At 44.1% G+C, this 21,889-nt stretch overlaps 2 protein-coding genes across 2 annotated transcripts; both read left to right on the forward strand.

Annotated features, from left to right (window-relative positions):
- Nucleotides 1-12,813: 12,813 nt before the first annotated feature.
- TRUGW13939_10353 (uncharacterized protein) lies at nucleotides 12,814-14,157 on the forward strand (the record flags this gene model as incomplete). The annotated part of the gene is made up of 3 exons (XM_035493465.1): nucleotides 12,814-12,849; nucleotides 12,904-12,954; nucleotides 13,120-14,157. 3 exons carry the CDS (start codon nucleotides 12,814-12,816, stop codon nucleotides 14,155-14,157), a joined length of 1,125 nt encoding a protein of 374 aa, XP_035349358.1.
- Nucleotides 14,158-15,644: 1,487 nt separating this feature from the next.
- On the forward strand, nucleotides 15,645-20,630 carry TRUGW13939_10354 (uncharacterized protein; the record flags this gene model as incomplete). The annotated part of the gene is made up of 1 exon (XM_035493466.1): nucleotides 15,645-20,630. The coding sequence occupies one exon, from the start codon at nucleotides 15,645-15,647 to the stop codon at nucleotides 20,628-20,630; it is 4,986 nt and encodes a 1,661-aa protein (XP_035349359.1).
- Between the last annotated feature and the right edge of the window lie 1,259 nt (nucleotides 20,631-21,889).

The raw sequence follows: 21,889 nt of genomic DNA on the forward strand, positions 1-21,889 counted from the left end.
CTAGTTAGGATAGTATTTATTATCCAATGTGGTTAAGTGACATTTTAGGGTTAATTTAACATTAAGGTTAATTTAATTATCATGTCCTATCCAGAGATATCACTGTTTATAATTAATAACTATATAGCAACATCTATTATGGAGCAGATATTTATATACCAGCCCGAGTATTGGATTATAATTTATAGATTGTGCCATTAGGTAGTATTTGATAGGTAATTAGCCTACTATTATTACAGGCTAAGTCCCATCTTACTGGCCTAATGTAGGTCCAGAAATTGAGTAGATTTGAACATGAGAAAGAGAAGGAAAAGGTTCGCAGGGATTCATATTGTTGATACAGGTGAGTGTGGATCCTGAGGGCGCCCTAACAAATCTGGTATAGCGTCAGGGGGTTCTTTTATAACGGATCAGGTGCGGACCAGGTGCGGTTATTCTACGAGAGCGAAGTCTGAGTATCCCAGGGGCTAGGATCCTAACAATTATTTCTGTCGACCAGTGCATCAGGCCAAGTAATATAGTAAATATATATTATTATCCAGCTAGAAATATTTTGATGCATTTCCTTACCATATCTAGAAGGCTAAATATATTTATATCTCCTATTATACTATTGCCTATATTGATTTATTAGGTGATCTCTATTATCCCATATATCAGTGCGATTATCCCGGGTGTTAGTGGATTAAAGAAACTGCCAAACAGATCTAATAGTATTGCTGTGAACAACATATATGGATGAACCTCTAGATATATGGTTGACCTAATAAATAGGCCATTTATATGTCTGAGTCTAATTGGCTATAGTATATTGTCTATAGTTAGTAATTTATGTCTTATAGGTCTGGGTCCTAGTGGTTTATTGTGATGATTTCTGCTGATAGCACCCTGGTTATAGTATAGCCCACTGAGTGATTTCTGTGGAATATGACTGAACAGGCGATAAAGCAGGCGATTATGTAGCGCGAGTGGGAGATTGAAGAGGCTAAAGAGGTGTGTATCTGGGTCTATAAGCTATGTGAGGTGAACCTGTGGGTAGAATATATAGGATAGGCTGTGCATTTATTGGATAAGTACCAGGCGATATTATGGGCGATATTGGACTGGTCAGATCCTGAGAAGGAGTCTATATTGGCCTGGATCAAGGAATGATTCGCCTAGATTATTATGGTGGCCTAGTAGACTACATTAATGCAGTTGAATATATTCAGTAAGTACGAGATACACTAGAAATAGGTGGACTAGATGTCCAGTGCTCTGTTTTAGGCGTGAATGGAACCTAGTACTATGGAGAAGTATTTAGAGGTGTGGCAGTATATGATCTGATATATTGTGTAGAGTGTGTAGTAGCAGGCTATCTGGTTTTAGTTGATAATGGACCAGCAGACGGCTATGGAGCAGATAATTAAAGCTATTATAGAGAAAGATAACGAGTCTACAGCCAGTAAGGACCTAATTAAGGAGATATAGGACCTAGCTGATTAACTATTAAGTCCTATAGATCAGACCATATTGCGGTGGTGTATTAGTATATTAGATTATTAATTGGGTGGTAAAGCCAAGCATAAATACTATAGTAATATTGTCAATAGATTGGCTGTTATGGGCATCAAGGAGTAGAGTGGGTAGGAGAGTGCGTTAATATTTATCTCCTAATTGTCTGGGATGATTAAGATTGTGTGGATATTAGTGGCCCAGTAGGTATAGAAAGAGATGGCTGAGACTAAGGATTGTTCCAACCTATTATAGGCCATGGTGATGTGGTTCATAACTACCATAGAGGCCACGTTGATGAAGTGGATGTTGGATGTCTATCACCAATGGATAATGCCTATACTAGTAGGGGCATTTAATTTTGTTAGCAATTGCTAGCGCTGTGCTAGGCAAATAGAAGTAGAGGCATTTTTGTTATTGCCCGTACTCCCCACGCCCATAATTCAGTAGGGGTAGCAGTTCAAATTTGGACTAGAGATATTTGATACCGCTATCAAGACGGTGTATTAGTTTGAATATATTTGAGCGATTGGTTTGGTTGTTATGAGTTATTGAAAATTATTAAGATTATTTTTTGATGTAATTAGGGTTTGGGAATGTTATATCCAGTTGGAATAGTATTTATTACCCAATACGGTTAAGTGATATTTTAGGGTTAATTTAACATTAGAGTTAATTTAATCGTCATATCCTATCCAGGGGTACCACTATTTATGATTAATAACTATATAGCAACACCTATTATAGAGCAGATATTTATATACCAGCCCAAGTATTGGATTATAATTTATAGATTATGCTATTAGGTAGTATTTAACAGGTAATTAGCCTATTATTTCTGTTGACCAGTGTATCAGGCCAAGCAACATAGTAAATATATATTGTCATCCAGCTAGAAATATTTCAACGCATTTCTTCACCATATCTAGAAGGCTGAATATATTTATATCTCTTATTATATTATTGCCTATATTGATTTATTAGGTGATCCCTATTATCCTATATATCAGTGCGATTATCCCGGGTGTTGGTGGATTAGAGAAACTGCTAAGCAGATCTGATGGTATTGCTGTGAACAGCACATATAGACGAATCTTTAGGTATGTAGTCAATCTAATAAATAGGCTATTTATATGCTTGAGCCTAATTGGCTATAATATATTGTTTATAGTTAGTAATTTATGTCCTATAGACCTGGGTCTTAGTGGTTTACTGTGATGATTTCTGCTAATAGTATTCTGGCCACAGTGCAGCCCACTGAACAACCTCTATGGAATGTAGCTGAGCAGGTAATGAAGCAGGCGATTATATAGCGCGAGTAGAAGATTGAAGAGGCCAAGGAGGTGTGTATCTGGGCCTACAAGCTATATGAGGTGAACCTATGGGTGGAATGTATAGGATAGGCTGTGTATTTATTGGATGAGTACTGGGCGATATTATAGGCGATATTAGACCGGCCGGATCCTGAGAAGGAGCCTGTATTGGTCTAGATTAAAGAATGATTTATCTAGATTGTTATGGTAGCCCAATAAACCATATTAACATGGTTGAATATGTTTAGTAAGTATGAGATATACTGGAAACAGGTAGACTAGATGTCTAGCGCCCTATTCTAGGTGTAAATGGAATCTAGTACTATGGAGAAGTACCTAGAGGTGTGGCAGTGTATGATCTGATATATTATATGGAGTATGTAGTAGTAGATTATCTAGTTTTAGTTGATAATGGACTAGTAGACGGCTATAAAGTAGATGATTAAGGCTGTTGTAAAAGAAGATAACAAGTCTATAGTTAGTAAGGACCTAATTAAGAAGATATAGAACCCAGCTAATTAACTATTAAGTCCTGCAGATCAGGCTATATTGCAGTGGTATATTAATATATTAGATTATTAATTAGATAGTAAAGCTGAGTATGAATACTACAGTGGTATTGTTAGTAGATTAACTATTATAAATATTAAAAAGCAGAGTAGGTAAGAGAGTGTATTGATATTTATTTTCTAATTGTCTAGGATGATTAAGATTATGTGGATATTAGTAGCTCAGTAGGTATAGAAAAAAATAGTTAAGACTGAGGATTGTTCTAATCTATTATAGGCTATAGTGATACAGTTTATGACCACCATGGAGGCTATGCTGATAAAGTAGATGTTGGATATCTGGATATATAGATTAAAGATCTAGTACAATACCACTACTGAAGGGTTGGTGGTGTAGTAGAATAATGAGATTATATATCAATATTACCAGTTCACTATAGATTAGTTCTAGGAGATGGTGCACAGGTTGGTCAACTGGGCGTAGGAGTATTTAATGTAGAAGGTGTTATTATTAATACTAGAGGAGGCTGAGCAGTTATTTTTTATTATATGGGATACTATGGAGGACTATATAGCTAAGGACCAGTCCTGATAATATTACATCTAGAATCTCTGTAATCGGTGGGCGTTAGATGATTAATAGTAATTATATTACTGGATTTAGAATACCCCTTAGTTGTGCTAGGAATAGATTTAGCTAGATAGGCAATGGTAAGAGAGGTAGGTATAGTGATAAATACAGGCTGTTAGACGGGGTAAGGAACAGATATTGGTATTGAAGTATTGGATGGATAATGGTCCTAGGTAGAGACCCGAGGTGTTAAGTATCTAATATTAGAATACCAAGTTTGGCAGCATCTGCAATTAATTCATTGAGAAAGGGTTGATATCGTTTATAGTGTTATATTACAAAGAGTATAGTATTAGTAGGTGGCTGAAGATCATTTATTAATATGTGCTATAGCCAGTAGGTAAGTTATTTATATATTTCTAATAATTGGTTATGCTATTCTAGTAGTATATTAAGACTATAGTATATAGATATTCTAAGTGGAGTGGGTTTATATGGCCACTGTAGAAGGTGAATGGCTAGATATAGATGTTAGATTATATGAAATAAACTATGCAACAGAAGAGTAAGATAGATATAGAGGAGTGGTTAAACATCAGTGTATATTAGTAGATTATAATTATAATCACGCGGCAATATTTAGAGCCTATAGCTGGGTTTGAGGTTGATAATGACGAGGAGGAGGCCATTAAGAATAAAGATAGATGTTGGTAGATGGCAGAGAACGTGGTGATTGATGTGTAGACTGGGTATAGCAGTTATATTATCAAGGGGATATATGTCTAGGAGATACACTAAGTAGCTAGGATATTAACAGCAATGCAGGAGCAGTTCTGGCAGGCCAATAAATAATGATACCAGTTTTTAGGATTCCTATTGACGCGGGGAGCCAAGAGGAAGTGTGGATGGTAGGTTATTAAGTAGAACTAGGCACAGTAAGTGGCTTATTGGCAGGTGATATAGCAGGTGGCTATTTAGTTATTATTAATCTATATTAAAGGACTTATAGCACAGTTTTAGGGCGTGTAGGTGGCTGTTATTAAGGCTATTATAGGCGGCGCGCTGTGGATGTTGGTGATGATGGGCACTGGTGGGGGTAAGAGCATAATATTTATAGTGCTGGTAGTGTAGGAGTAGGCTGGTATATTGATTATGGTAGTATCTATAGTGTTATTGCAGCAGGATATGTAGCGGGAGTGTGAGTAGGCTGGGATATTATGTGTGCTGTGGAATTCCTATTGACTGTCTGAGACCGCATGTATTATGTTAATAATATCTAAATTAGCTATTAATAAAGGATTTTGATTATATTTAGGTTGATTGTAGGACTAGAACTGATTAGACTAGATTATAATTGATAAGTATTACATAATATTAGACAGCTGGGCAGATTTTTGACTTAAGATGTAGGAGTTATTCTAATTAATAACTATAGGTATCTCTATAGTTATATTAATAGTAATATTACCAGTGGTTGATAAGGCCTGGTTATTATAGATATTATAGTTAACATCTATAGTGGTGCAACAGTACTGCAGCTTATACACAACGTGGACAAATATTGTATACTGTATGGAGCTGATAGAGCTGGATAAAGCGGCATAGATAGCATTTATTTAACAACAGAAGGCCTAATGGTATCTTTAGAGGGGGAAGGTGATCATTTACCGCGAGTTGATAGGAGATATTAATATGTTAGTGGCAATATTGGAGGTATTAGTATACTATAGACAAATAGCTGAGGCGGCCAAGTGGTAGATATTGTAGACATTTAGTGAGATAGCTGGTGGGGTCATAATCATAATAATGAATGTATTGGGGGTGAGCATTAACATCCTAGCTATGTGGTGTGTGATCCATGTTGATATGCTAAGCATGTTATAGGATTACAGCCAGGAAAATAGATATGCTGAATGGGATAGGTAGGATAGTAAAGTAGTGATTATTGCACCATAGATAGCCTAGAGACATGGATAGAGATAGTGGGAGTGTGAATAGCAGAAGAGCAAAGAAGCAATATAACAATATTTCTAGGAGTTAGGATACTGATGGGTGGTATTAAATAGATATTTAGATTCATACAACCAGTATAAGAGATATATAGCTAGCAAGACGGTATATAATCAGTGCCAGACACTAGAGCAGCTATCTATATCTAAACTAAGGTTAAAGCCAGCACCAACAGTATAGGTAGTCTAGGAATAATTAAAGTGATGAATAGCCTAGCAAAGGTAGTCTATACGTGTATAGGCGGCGATTAAGATCAATACATTGGAATGGCAGTTGATAGCATAGACGCAGCAATGTCTCATATGTTCTATGGCCACAGTGGATCCCTAGATATTCATGTATCAGATTGAGCATTGCCAGTAGGCTAACATAGATGAAGTACAGCAGGAGATTGCAATGATAACCCAAGTAATATATGATAAGCGGAAATATACCCTATATTCATGTTGTTTTCCATGTGGCATCCCCCAGATGGTATACCAGCAGTTCAAAAGTAATAGGCAAGGCGGATGATGTGTAATAGACAGATATGATTACCAGTTTCCCAACATTATCATCCCTATGGTATTTAGTGTTATTAAATACAGGCCTAATACATATATTGATCCGGTATTGACATAGATATATAATAATGGTGTTGACATCTATCACCAATAGATAATACCCATACTAGTAAGGACATTTAATTTTATTAGCAATTGCTAGCGCCATGCTAAGCAAATAGAAGTAGAGGCATTTTTGTTATTATCCATACTCCCCATACCCGCAATTCAATAGGGGTAGCGGTTTAAATTTAGACCAGAGATATTTGATACCATTATCATTAATAGATAATGCCTGTACTAGTAGAGACATTTAATTTTATTAATAATTACTAGCGCCGTACTAGGCAAATAAGAATAGAGACATTTTTATTATTGCCCATACTCCCCACGCCTGCAATTCAGTAGGAGTAATAATTCAAATTTAGACCAGAGATATTTGATACCGCTATCATCAATAGATAATACCTGTACTAATAGGGATATTTAATTTTGTTAGCAATTATTAGCACCATACTAGGCAAATAGGAGTAGGGGTATTTTTGTTATTGCCTGTACTCCCCACACCCGCAATTCAGTAGAGGTAGCGGTTCAAATTTGGACCAGAGATATTTGATACCATTATTACTAATGGATAATGCCTATACTAGTAGAGGTATTTAATTTTATTAATAATTACTAGCGCTGTGCTAGGTAAATAAAAGTAGATGTGACGACGAGTCGATTCCTATCCTCTAAGAGTACTCTGCAACGAGAAAACCAAATATGAGAAGGGAAAGAGGAAGAGAAAGAACCTCCCCTGCTAGTTATATGAGAAATATTCCTTTGTGTGTATTAGTCTATTTCTTTTATGGTTCTATATGAGATTATTCCTATTTTAGTATCACTCTCGGTTCTTTTTTTTTGGTAGTGTCTTAGGCCGCCACTGCTGATTCCTGAGGCCTGGGTCAGGATTGTTATATTACCCTCTCTTCTAGGCTATGTTTGTCCTTAAGTATGCTGTTATCTCTCTTATTTAACACAAATCTGTCCTCCTCTGCTGCCTTTAACCATTCCTGGAGGTGTTTCAGTAGTCCTAGCTTCTTTAAGTAATAATCATAGTACTCCTTTAATATAATAGGAGTGTTCTTGAAATTTCCAGCTAGATACCATTCTATATTGATGTTATAATCTAATTATTTTATCTGGTAATAAAGCTTTTTCTAATGTATCTGGGCGTCTAATACTTTTTTAACTACCTACTTATCCTGTTTATTTATCTTGATAGGCTCTGTCGGCTTTTCTAACTGTTTTAATAATAATTCTGTAGTTACCGCTTGTCTTAGTTTCTTTAGTGAGAATACAGAATGTATATTGATCCTATCTAGTAATTCTAGTTTGAAAGAGTTGCCAATTTGTTTCTTGATTTGGTATGGACCATTTGTTTAGATATCCAGCTTCCTACTAAACCACCCTGTTTCTCAGTGCTTTATAGTAATTATAATATAATTATCTATATTAAAATTAAGTGGTTAGTGCTTTTTATTAGCCATTAACTGCTATCACTCTTAACTTTTCTAGAGGTTTGTCCTCATCACTTCCCAGGTATTATATATTTGACCTAACTATAACTTAGTATCTTCTTTGTTTAGGGTTAGTTTCTTTAGTAATTTAAATGACTTTTAATCGAATAAGATATGTAGCTGGTATCCTTTCTTAACCATAAATAGCAATAGTCTAATTAACTCTTAAGGTAGGATTATTACTATATAATCTATCATTGATAACCAGTCTAATTAATTATCCTATATATAGTTTATAAATATTTTCAGCTTCTATGATAAGTACTGATTGGCGATCTCTATCTATTTATTAATCTAAGGGTGGTAGGTAGTTAACAGCTTTAGCTTAATTCTAAAGCAGCAGTATATCTCTGACTAGAATTCTAATACAAATTAATCACCTCTATCATCAATGGAAAAGCAACCGACTAGTCTGTTGATTTTATTTTGTTAACAAACGTTAGCGTCGTGCTAGGCAAAAGGGAGTTGGTTGGTTTTTTTAATTCAACCGACTCCTTACGCCCGTATTTATATTAGGGTAGAGGCTTAAATTTGGACCAGGGATATGTGATGCCGCTATCAATATATAGTATCAGTTTGAGCGTATTTAATTGATTAGCTATGTTGTTACAAGTTATTGAAAATTGTTAGGGTTATATTTTGAGGTGGTTAGGGTACGGAAGTGTTATATCTGATTAGGACCACAATTATTACCCAAAGTAGAAAAGTGATAAAAGTTTAAGGTTATTTTAGTGTGATTTTAGAGTTGTTTTTATGTCCTGGTCAGGGGGACTATTATCCATCATTCAATGCATTTGTAGAAACATGGTGATGCCGAATATTGTATAAATATTGCAGTACGAGCCCAAATACTGAGTTATGATTTGTTGTTTATGTTATTAAGTGGTATTAGATGGTCAATTGGATGAACATTTACGTTGACCTGCACATCAGGCTGAGCGCCATGGCTGATATATATCATTATTCTGTGAGTATTATAATTAGTATCTTGAATGTATATAACAGGCTACCTATATTATTATTCTCCGCAAGCCTATTGCACGCATTGTGTTATTAGATAATTCTTAATATTCCATATACTAATGTTGTTATTCTGGGTGCCATTTGGTGGTCAAGACGGTCACCCGGATCCAGTAGTATTGTTGTATCTAATATGCATAGGAGAATTCCCAAGTACATAATTGACCCCGCAAGCATGCGATCCATGTCTCTAAACCCAATCATCCATAGCAGGTTGTCCATAGTCAGTAATTTATGTGCTATGGACCCAGGTCCTAGCAGTTTACTATTAATATTAATGCTGCCGACAACCTGGTCCCCATGCGGTCCAGCGAGCAGCCTTTATAGAATGCGGCTGAGCAGGCTATGAAGTAGATAATTATACAGTACAAGCAGCAGATCAAAGAAGCTGAGAAGGTGTGTATCCAGGTCCATAAGCTACGCAAGGTGAACCTATAGATAGAATGTATAGGATAGGCCGTGTATTTATTAGACAAGCACCGGGGGACATTATAAGTATTATTAGACCAGCCGGATCCTGAGAAGGAACCAGTATTAGCTAAGATTGGAAAGCAATTTATCTAGATCGTCATGGTGGCCCAGCAGACCATATTAACGTGGTTGAATATATTCAGTCAATATGAGATGTACCGGAAACAGATAGACTAGATATCCAGCGTCCTGTTCCAGATGCGAATAGACCCTAGCACCATAGTGAAGTATTAAGATGTGTAGCAGTGTATGATTCAATATATTATACAGAGCGTGCAGTAGTAGACCACCTAATTTTAGTTAACAATGGATCAGCAGACGGCCATAGAGCAGATAATCAAGGCTATTATAGAGAAAGATGATGAGTCCACAGCCAGCGAGGACCCAATCAAGGAGACGCAGGACCCAGCTGATCAACCATTAAGTCCCGCGGATTAGATCATATTGCGGTAATATATCAGCATATTAAATCATCAATTAGGTGGCTAAGCCGAACATAAATACCACAGTGGTATTATTAATAGATTGGCTGTTATAGGTATTAAAGAGTAGGGTAGATAGGAGAGTATGTTAACATCTACCCCCCAATTATCCGGGATGATCAAGATTGCGCAGATATTGGTGGCCCAGCAGATATGAGAAGAGACAGCTGAGACTAAGGATTATTTGAACCTATTGCAGGCCATAGTAATGCAGTTTATGACTACCATGGAGGCCATGTTGATAAAATGAATATTGGATGCCCGGATGTACAGATTGAAGATCTGGTATAACATCACCGCCAACAGATTAATGGCGTGGCAGGATGATCAGATCACGTATCAGCATTACCGATTCACTATGGATCAGTTTTGAGAAACGGTGCACGGGTTAGTCAATCAGGCATGGGAGCATTTGATGTAAAAGGTGTTGTTGTTGATATTGAAGGAGGCTGAGCAGTTACCTTCTATTGTATGGGATACTATGGAGGACAATGCGGCCGAGGACCAGCCTTAATAGTATTACGCCCGGGATCTCTGTAATCAGTGGGTGTTGGATGACCAGTGGTGGTTGTATTACTGGATTTGGAATACCCTTTGGTTGCGCCAGGAATGGATTCAGCTGGATGGGCAATGGCGAGAGAGGTGGGTACAGCGGTGGATGCAGGCTGTTGGATGGAGTAAGGAACAGATGTTGGTATTGAAGCATTGGACGGGTGGTGGCCCTGGGTGGGGACCTGAGGTGTTGAGTATCCGATATTAGAATACTGAGTTTGGTGGTATCTGTAATTAATTTATTAAGAAAGGGTTGATATTGTTTATGGTGTTATATCATAAGGGGTACAGTATCAGTGGGCGGCCGAAGATCATTCATTGATATATGCCGCGGCTGGTGGGCGAGTTGTTTATATATTTCCAGTGGTTGGTTATGCCATTCCAGTGGCATATTGAGACTATGGTGTACGGGCATCCTGAGCGGAGTGGGTTCATATGGCCATTGCAGGAGGTGGATGGCCGGATATGGATGTTGGACCATATGAAATGGGCCATGCAGCGGGAGAGCAAGATGGGTATAGAAGAGTAATTGAATATTAGCATGTGCTGATAGATTATGATTGTGATCACGCAGCGATATTTAGGGTCCATAGCTGGGTTTGAGGTCGACGATGACGAGGAGAAGGCCACTGAGAATGAAGATAGATGTTGATGGACGGCGGAGGACACGGTAATTGATGTGTAGGCCGGGTATGGCAGTCATATTGCTGAGGGGATATATGCCCGGGAGATGCACTAAGCAGCTAGGATATTAGTAGTAATGCAGAAGCAGTTCTGGTAGGCCAGTGAGTGATGGTACTAGTTTTTAGGATTTTTATCGACGTGGGGAGCTGGGAAGAAGCGTGGACAGCAGGTCACTAAGCAGAACCAGGTATAGTAGGTGGCCTATTGATAGGCGATATAGCAGGTGGCCATCCAGTCATTATTAACCTGTATTAAAAGATCTATGGCATAGTTTTAGGGCGTGCAGGCAGCTGCCATTGAGGCCATTATAGGCAGCGTGCTGTGGATGTTGGTGGTGATGGACATCAGCAGGGGTAAGAGCATGATATTTATAGTGCTGATAGTGTGGGAGTAGGCCGGCATGTTGATTGTGGTGGTATCTACAGTATTATTGTGGCAGGATATGCAGCGGGAGTACGAGCAGGCCAGGATATTATGTGTGCTGTGGAATTCCTATTGACCACCTAAGACCGCATGTATTATGTTGGTGACGCCCGAGTTAGCCGTCAGCAAAGGGTTTTGATCATATTTAGGTTAATTACAGGACCGGAATTGATTGGACTGGATTGTGATCAATGAGTGCTATATGATATTAGACAGCCGGGCGGATTTTTGATCTAAGATGTAGGAGTTGTTCCGGTTAATAACCATAGGCACCCCTATGGTCATGTTGATGGCGATGTTGCCGGCGGTCGATGAGGCCCGGTTGTTGTAGATATTGCAGTTAACACCTAACCAAAATACCTGAGTGTAGTGAACTGTACTACAATCACAAACTCTATTTTAGGGTTATTTTTGCTAGTTAAATCTAGGGTTAGTGTCATAGACTACAATCACAAACTTTTATAGACTACAATCAGGTTTTGTCGCCTGATCGCCCTCAAAATTAAACCAGTTATTTTCATACCATTAAATCGCTCGTCACCGGAGAATGAGCGATATTCAAGTTATCATACCGTTGTTGTGGTTAATTAAAAAGGACAGGTTTTTCAGGTTGTTTTGGTTGGGGTACGACAGGCGCTAGTGGCCAGGATATATCACGTGCGCGCCATGACAGATCGTCAGGGGTTCCAACGTATTAGGACATAGTTATATATAATTATATATTGTCTATACTACAGATTACCATTACCATTATAGATAGCATTAGTATTTATCACATTTACCAAAGCAATTCATTATTATCATCATGTATAACACGTTTTTCGAGCAACTAGAGGAGTTTCTTATTATGGTATGCCGGGAGTGTCGCTATGCCATGTGGCCCAGCCAGATTGAAACGCATTTGCGTCGCGTGCACCGTTATATGTCCACCACCATGCGCATCACATTGACCGATGATGTTTGTACATGGCCTAACATCGCGCATGATCTGATTGAGTTGAATATCCTGGTCACCTGGACCACAGTGATCTAACAGTTGGTCGTGCCTGTTGATGGATATCGATGTTAATTGAGTTCCTATTCGTGCCAATATATATGCACTACTATGCCTATTATGTGGCAGCATTGGATTAAGCATCATCAGTGGTCCCGGACCTGAAAGATTGGATAGCCCACCTACATGGAGCAGAAACAGATTCAGCACGAGCAGGACCAGGTATGCTGTTCTGTTCAATGCCAGCGGTTGTTTCCCGTCAAGGCTAACTCGCAGTATTTTGCGATTATTCCTGAGATGGATGAAGCTGTGGCCCCCGACGGTGATGTGTGTGAGATGTTAATCTAGAATATGCAGGCGCATTGGCGCAGCGTGTAGGAGGCTGCGGATCGGAAGATTTAGGCTGGCCAGGTTGATGAGGCCAACCCGTGGTTATGGTGAACCGAGTGGGTGAAGTATTTGGGGGAGTTCAACATCTCTGATTTGATATAGAGTGTGAGCTTACCTCCTGCGGATATTGATGGCCAGCCATCTATTGAGCTGGAAGCCCACGCTATTTGGACGGCTATGGTGTGGTTGGCCATGATCAGCCAGTTGTCCGTGATTCACCAGATTGGGGTGTTTGTGTGGTTGGAAGTTATCTGGATTGAGCAGCATCAGACGCGGTACACTCTGTTAGAGGTGTACCAGGATGAGGAGTTAATTGTGAAGCAGGTGTGGCTGTGGCAGGAGATGTTGATGTTTTTTTGGCGTACACAGCAGCCGCACGAGTGGACTAGTCCCTCGTATCGATTCACGCGACGACAGCGCATGGCATGGGAGCGGTTGGTCGACGTGGTGTGGATTCCACCCACCCGCCAGGTGAGCAAGGGTAAGGTGATCACGCGATCCGGGGCCACGCGGGTACCGTGGGTGGAGGAAGAGGAGGAAGAGGAGGAGGAGGAGGAGGAGGAGGAGGAGGAGGAGGAGGAGGAGGAGGAGGAGGAGGAGGAGGAGGAGGAGAGAGACACCATGTCGATTGATTCGTTGTCTGTGGACAGCAACGAACCCGATTTTTTCAATGATAGGAGTGACGGGATAGAGAAGACGATGGAGGAGATAGCTATAGGGAGAACAGTTAATATGGATGCCATATTTGATATTGAGCGCCCCCCGGAGAATGAGGAGGAAGCCAGCAACATCACCATGCCACCATTGAGCCCCATAGAGCGGGCGTGTTTGGATTTTTGCATCGAATTGTTGAACCAGCGCATTACTCGACAGGAGTACAATAGTGTATTAGTGTGTGCCGTAGCTGTATTAGGAGTTCGTGAGGGTGGTTTCCATATACCTGAGGATTACCCATCTATTTTATCGCGAGTGATCAAGGTCGCGCGGTTCATGGTAGTGAAGAAAGCCGTCGAATTGAGTGACGAGCCTAAGGAGGAGGATATAGCTGAGTTGCCCAGTTCTATGGACTACATAGATTGGGACAGCGTATATAGTAGATCACCGCCACCTAGTTCGCCAGGCCGCAAAGGATGTTTGTAGTGGGTGACCCAGATGATGGATCAGTTTATGGTGCGTGGATCGCAAGGCCCCATATAATGGATGTTGGATTTGCGTATATATGGATTAAAGATTTATTACAATATGACCAGCACCGGCTATGTATAGTAGTAGAATGGGGATGAGTTATATTATAAGGACTGGCAGTTTACTATGAATAAGTTTCGTGGCATGGTGTATATGGTGGTCTAGGATATGTGGCAGATATTGATCAATAATATATTAGGATGCCCGTCTGATGCTGTACTAGCTATTCTATAGGACTGTTTGTATGACGACCCCAGTAATAACTAGATATGATAGAGTTTTTTACAGGACATCTAAACGCAATGGCCTGTGGATAGGGAGCATTGGATATGGTATCGAATCTGTTAGGACCTAGCTGTACAGCGTCGATTCATCTAGGCTGATAGGCAAGGGTTTTATCTGGCATGATGGATGGCGTATCAGAACCGGATTACTGTGTTTTTAGAGAAGTTGTTAGTGGCTATCTAGTTTATATAGGGTCAACCGGCGCAGGCTTCTGAGTTGTTGAGCATCCGGCATAAGAACAGTCCCATGGGTGGGATCCGTAATATATTTATCAAGGATGGCATGGTGGTATTGGTCGTGCAGTACCACAAGGGTTATTAATTGAGCGGCGACGTTAAGATTATCCATCGATATTTACCACGCGAGGTGGGTGAGTTATTAGTGTGGTATTTATGGTTGGTGCAGCCGTTCGAGCAGGTGGTTAGTGGAAATATATATCAATGGGACTAGGTGTCCAGCTATATTTGGACTGCCCACCTACACCAAGTGAAATGGAATTCCAAACGATTACGATATATATTGCAGCGCGAGAGTGCTATGGGATTGTGTGGTTAATTATTGCATATTGTATTATATTATGAGGTTGTGATTGTTATCAGCTGGCGGTATTTACGCAACAAATATCGATTTGTGGTGGATGATGGAGACGACCCTAACCAAAATACCTGAGTGTAGTGAACTGTACTACAATCACAAACTCTAACCAAAATACCTGAGTGTAGTGAACTGTACTACAATCACAAACTCTATTTTAGGGTTATTTTTGCTAGTTAAATCTAGGGTTAGTGTCATAGACTACAATCACGAACTTTTGTAGACTACAATCAGGTTTTGTCGCCTGATCGCCCTCAAAATTGGACCAGTTATTTTCATACCATTAAATCGCTCGTCACCGGAGAATGAGCGATATTCAAGTTATCGTGCCGCTGTCGTGGTTAATTGAAAAGGACGGGTTTTTCAGGTTGTTTTGGTTGGGGTGCGACGGGCGCTAGTGGCCAGGATATATCGCGTGCGCGCCATGACGGATCGTCAGGGGTTCCGACGTATTAGGGCATGGTTATATATAATCATATATTGTCCATACTACAGATTACCATTACCATTATAGATAGCATTAGTATTTATCACATTTACCAGGGCAATTCATTATTATCATCATGTATAACACGTTTTTCGAGCAACTAGAGGAGTTTCCCATTGTGGTATGCCGGGAGTGTCGCCATGCCGTGTGGCCCAGCCAGATTGAAACGCATTTGCGTCGCGCGCACCGTTATGTGTCCACCACCATGCGCGTCACATTGGCCGATGATGTTCGTACATGGCCCAACATCGCGCATGACCCGATCGAGTTGAATATCCCGGCCACCCGGACCACAGCGATCCAACAGTTGGTCGCGCCCGTTGATGGATATCGATGTCAATTGAGTTCCCATTCGTGCCAATACATATGCACTACCATGCCCACCATGCGGCAGCATTGGATCAAGCATCATCAGTGGTCCCGGACCCGAAAGATCGGACAGCCCACCCACATGGAGCAGAAACAGATTCAGCACGAGCAGGACCAGGCATGCCGTCCCGTTCAATGCCAGCGGTTGTTTCCCGTCAAGGCCAACTCGCAGTATTTTGCGATTATTCCCGAGACGGATGAAGCCGTGGCCCCCGACGGTGATGCGTGCGAGACGTTAATCCAGAACATGCAGGCGCATTGGCGCAGCGTGCAGGAGGCCGCGGATCGGAAGATCCAGGCCGGCCAGGTCGACGAGGCCAACCCGTGGTTACGGCGAACCGAGTGGGTGAAGTATTTGGGGGAGTTCGACATCCCCGATTTGATACAGAGTGTGAGCCCACCCCCCGCGGATATCGACGGCCAGCCGTCCATCGAGCCGGAAGCCCACGCCATTTGGACGGCCATGGCGCGGTTGGCCACGATCAGCCAGTTGTCCGTGATTCACCAGATTGGGGTGTTTGTGCGGTTGGAAGCCATCCGGACCGAGCAGCATCAGACGCGGTACACCCCGTTAGAGGCGTACCAGGATGAGGAGTCAATCGTGAAGCAGGTGCGGCCGTGGCAGGAGATGTTGATGTTTTTTTGGCGTACGCAGCAGCCGCACGAGTGGACCAGTCCCCCGTATCGATTCACGCGACGACAGCGCATGGCATGGGAGCGGTTGGTCGACGCGGTGCGGATTCCACCCACCCGCCAGGTGAGCAAGGGTAAGGTGATCACGCGATCCGGGGCCACGCGGGCACCGTGGGTGGAGGAAGAGGAGGAAGAGGAGGGGGAGGAGGAGGAGGAGGAGGAGGAGGAGAGAGACACCATGTCGATTGATTCGTTGTCCGTGGACAGCAACGAACCCGATTTTTTCAATGATAGGAGTGACGGGATAGAGAAGACGATGGAGGAGACGGCCATGGGGAGAACGGTTGATGTGGATGCCATATTTGATATTGAGCGCCCCCCGGAGAATGAGGAGGAAGCCAGCAACATCACCGTGCCGCCATTGAGCCCCGTGGAGCGGGCGTGTTTGGATTTTTGCATCGAATTGTTGAACCAGCGCATCACCCGACGGGAGTACGACAGCGCATTAGTGTGTGCCGCAGCCGTATTGGGGGTTCGTGAGGGCGGTTTCCGTACGCCCGAGGATTACCCGCCCATTTTATCGCGAGTGATCAAGGTCGCGCGGTTCATGGTGGTGAAGAAAGCCGTCGAATTGAGTGACGAGCCCGAGGAGGAGGATGCGGCCGAGTTGCCCAGTTCCATGGACCACACGGATTGGGACAGCGCATATGGTGGATCGCCGCCACCCAGTTCGCCAGGCCGCAAAGGATGTTTGCAGTGGGTGACCCAGATGATGGATCGGTTCATGGTGCGCGGATCGCAAGGCCCCACGCAATGGATGTTGGATTTGCGCACATATGGGTTGAAGATCCATTACAACACGACCAGCGCCGGCCATGTACAGTGGCAGAATGGGGACGAGTTATGTTATAAGGACCGGCAGTTCACCATGAATGAGTTTCGTGGCATGGTGCACGCGGTGGTCCAGGACGCGCGGCGGATATTGATCGACGACATATTAGGATGCCCGTCCGACGCCGTGCCAGCCATTCCATGGGACCGTTTGTATGACGACCCCAGCAATAACCAGGCACGATGGAGTTTTTTACAGGACACCCGAACGCAATGGCCCGTGGATGGGGAGCATTGGATGTGGCATCGAATCCGTCAGGACCCAGCCGTGCGGCGTCGATTCATCCAGGCCGACGGGCAAGGGTTTCATCCGGCGCGATGGATGGCGTATCAGAACCGGATCACTGCGTTTTTAGAGAAGTTGTTGGTGGCCATCCAGTTCACATGGGGTCAACCGGCGCGGGCCCCCGAGTTGTTGAGCATCCGGCACGAGAACAGTCCCATGGGTGGGATCCGTAATATGTTTATCGAGGATGGCATGGTGGTATTGGTCGCGCAGTACCACAAGGGTTACCAATTGAGCGGCGACGTTAAGATCATCCATCGATATTTACCACGCGAGGTGGGTGAGTTATTAGTGTGGTATTTGTGGTTGGTGCAGCCGTTCGAGCGGGTGGTCAGTGGAAATATATATCAACGGGACCAGGTGTCCAGCCATATTTGGACCGCCCACCCACACCAAGCGAAATGGAATTCCGAACGATTACGACACATATTGCAGCGCGAGAGTGCCATGGGATTGCGCGGTCAATCATTGCACATTGCATCATATCGTGAGGTTGCGATTGCCATCAGCCGGCGGTATTTACGCAACAAATATCGATTTGCGGCGGATGATGGAGACGACCCCGAGGCCATGGACGAGGTGCAATTGTTGGCCGATGCCGCCGATCGTCAGGCCGGGCATGATCCACACACGGCCGGTGGCATATACGCCCGGGAGAGCCGCGAGTTGTTTGGCGCCATGGCGTCCATGCGAGAACGATATCGTGGTAGCAGTCAGGATTGGCATACATGGTTAGGGTTTGCATCATGCCAGCCGCCGTCCGACCCGGATGCCGATCCATTTAGCGCGCCCCCAGCATCCAGCACATCGTGGTTCACGGACGAGGCGCAGCGCAGCCGGGAGGAACGGTGGCAGCGGATGCAGCGCATGGATGTCGACCAGGCGTTGCGCGACATGATGGGACCGGACGCCGCATTTCGCGGGCCACAGAAGCAGATTGTGCAGGCCGTGATCCAAGGACAGAGCCCGGTCATCGGCGTGATGCCCACCGGTGGTGGCAAGAGTTTGTTGTTCATGTTGCCGGCATGGATGGCCCGCGGTGGCACGACGGTCGTTATCATCCCATTGGTGTCGTTACGAGATGATTTACAGCGTCGATGCGCGGAATTAGACATTCAATGTGTCGCATGGAACAACCGGCAACCCGCCGATGGTGCATCGATTGTGTTAATCACGCCCGAGTCCGCCGTACGTGACGAAACATTCAGCACGTTTTTAAACCGCAAGCAGTTCACCGGCCAGTTGGACCGGATCGTGATCGATGAATGCCACATCGCATTGCACGACCAGTACGATTTCCGCAAGTCGATGACGCAGTTGGGGCAGTTGGTCCGGTACCGTGCCCCCATGTTGTTGTTGACGGCGACGATGCCCCGAGAGGACGAGGAGCGATTGTGCCAGCGGATGTATTTCCCCCCCAGCACCGTGCATTGGATCCGCGCGCGTACCAGTCGTCACAACATTGCATATCGGGTGGTCCGCATTGCGCGGCCGCAGGAGCATGGCCGACGTGGTGACGTGGGAGCGGCCATCATGGCGTGGATTGAACAGGAGATCCCGCGATATTCGCCCGGCAAGGTGGTGGTGTACGCCAACAGCCGGCACCAGACGGAGCAGGTCGCGGAGGCATTGGGATGCGGTGCATACCATTCCCACACGATTGATCGAGCCGGGATGTTGAGCACATTCCGACAGACGCCCAGCGGCGTCATCGTGGCCACCAGTGCATTAGGCATGGGCATCGATATCCCCGACATCCGGTGTGTGATCCACGTTGGGCGTCCCCGATCGTTGTTGGATTATGCCCAGGAGAGTGGGCGTGCCGGGCGAGATGGGCAGGGCAGCACGGCGGTGATGGTTTTGGACGGTAGTGGTGGTGGATGGGGGGACCCAGTGACCGATCGAGATGCGGGATCATTGCGGGCATTGGAGCAGGTACAGCGGTACATTGATCAGCCATGTCGACGAGGCGTGTTCGATCCATATTTGGATGGGGAGGTGGATGGGTACCAGCGGCAGCAGTGCGAGGAGGGTGAAGCGGCGTGTGATGGATGTTGTGCGGCAGCCATACCGGTTGAGACGCAGGCCACATCACCGACCACGCAGAGTGAGACCCCGGCCATATCACCGGCCAGGCGGGTTCAGGTCCAGGCCAGATCACCAGTCCCGGCACCGGCGCGGTCCCCGAAACGAAAGTTAAGCGAGGCATTCACCATGGTGACAATGCCGCATGCCCGGCGGAGAGGATACAACGAGCCATGGGAGCAATTACGATCACACATCGAGCGTGAGGCGCGAACGGTGGATTCCATCCGGGAGCATTTTGACCGGTGGGTGGGACGATGCCGGATTTGCGCGATGCACGAGGCACCCAGCGAGCATTTCACGTATCAATGTCCCCGGGCCGAAGGCCAACAGGCGGCGGCGTGGATCGAGGAGACCATCCGCAAGGTGACCGGGAATCAACGCGAAGATGGGAGGAACGGGTATGAGGATTATGCGGTATGTTTTCAGTGCCATTCGCCGCAGTGGATATGTCCACGATGGGTTCGTGTCGATCATGGTGGATATCAGCGTACCAAAGAAGCATGTCGATATTTGGAGACGGCGGCGCACACCATGGCGCAGTTGTTGCATGGACCGATGCGGGAGGTGATCCAGCCAGCATGGGAGCGGCGGTTGGCGCAGATGCCCGGGGGAGGGGTCCCCCATGAGAACCAGGCCGCGTTGATTCGTCATTTTCAGCGGAAGTTTGGAAAACGTGGAGAGGAGCGTAGTGGGTTGGTAGAAGAGATGACGTGGATGTGTTCATGGGTCGACGATACGATGCAGGTAGATGTCGAGAGCAGTGAGGATTCCAATTCAATCATAAGCCATATGTAGATACATACACCACAATAATATAGAAATAGAGGAGGTTCCATAAGCACAAAATGCCCGTATGATGGTCAAGCAGAGGTTTGTAGGCATTGGCCCGCATGACGGTCAAGCAGAGGTTTGTAGGCATAGGCCCGCATGACGGTCAAGCAGAGGTTTGTAGGCATTGGCCCGCATGACGGTCAAGCAGAGGTTTGTAGGTATAGGCCCGCATGACGGTCAAGCAGAGGTTTGTAGGCATAGGCCCGCATGACGGTCAAGCAGAGGTTTGTAGGCATTGGCCCGCATGACGGTCAAGCAGAGGTTTGTAGGTATAGGCCCGCATGACGGTCAAGCAGAGGTTTGTAGGCATTGGCCCGCATGACGGTCAAGCAGAGGTTTGTAGGTATAGGCCCGCATGACGGTCAAGCAGAGGTTTGTAGGCATAGGCCCGCATGACGGTCAAGGCAGTTCCAAATATTTGCATAGATGCATCAGGATCAGGTAGATTATCAGAACCCAGATCAGGTATATACATGGATGAGACAGAAAGTTCAATAGGAAGGCATAGAATATACACGCATGAAGCAGGGGTTTTACCAGATCAATAAAAGCATTATTCAGTGATTATATATATTTACAGATGTCAATATAAACCAGTCCGAGGAATATATATTTTGAATATTGAATCAAGAGAGTGATATATATATACACAGATCGACATAGATAATATATATATAACAGAATACCAAAAGAAAGCGAGAAAAAGAAATGGCAAGACCAGAAAGAAAGGAAAGGAGAGTGTTGCAAAGAGGGACATCGTTGTCCAAGGCCAGGGTTCGGGTTACCCATGATGGTGCACAGGGCCCAATTGAGGCATCATCGGGGAGACGGCAGAGTGTCATGACGAGTTCGGAGAAGCAGAGGAGAAGATGAAAAGGAAAGAGAGAGGATGACGTATCGGTTGGGGTTAGGGAGAGGGGCCCATGGTGGCCAGGGTTAGGGTTACCAATGATGGTGCAAGGGGCACAATGCGGTTGTCATCCCCATGAGAAACAATTATATATAATAGAAAAAAAAGAAAGACGGAAATGAAAGAATAGGAATAGCACAAACAGGAAGAAAAATATAAAAAGTAGAAAAGACCAGAAAGACAGAAAAAATTAGAAAGGTTGAAAGAGCAGGAAAGGTCGGACAGGCAGGAAAAGGAAAGGAAAAGGTCAGGGTTAAGGTTACCAATGATGGTGCCAGGAGCACAATCCGGCAGTGATCCCAGCGAGAGGCAG

Source organism: Talaromyces rugulosus, chromosome V, assembly GCF_013368755.1.
Source record: "Talaromyces rugulosus chromosome V, complete sequence".
Lineage (NCBI taxonomy): Eukaryota > Fungi > Ascomycota > Eurotiomycetes > Eurotiales > Trichocomaceae > Talaromyces > Talaromyces rugulosus.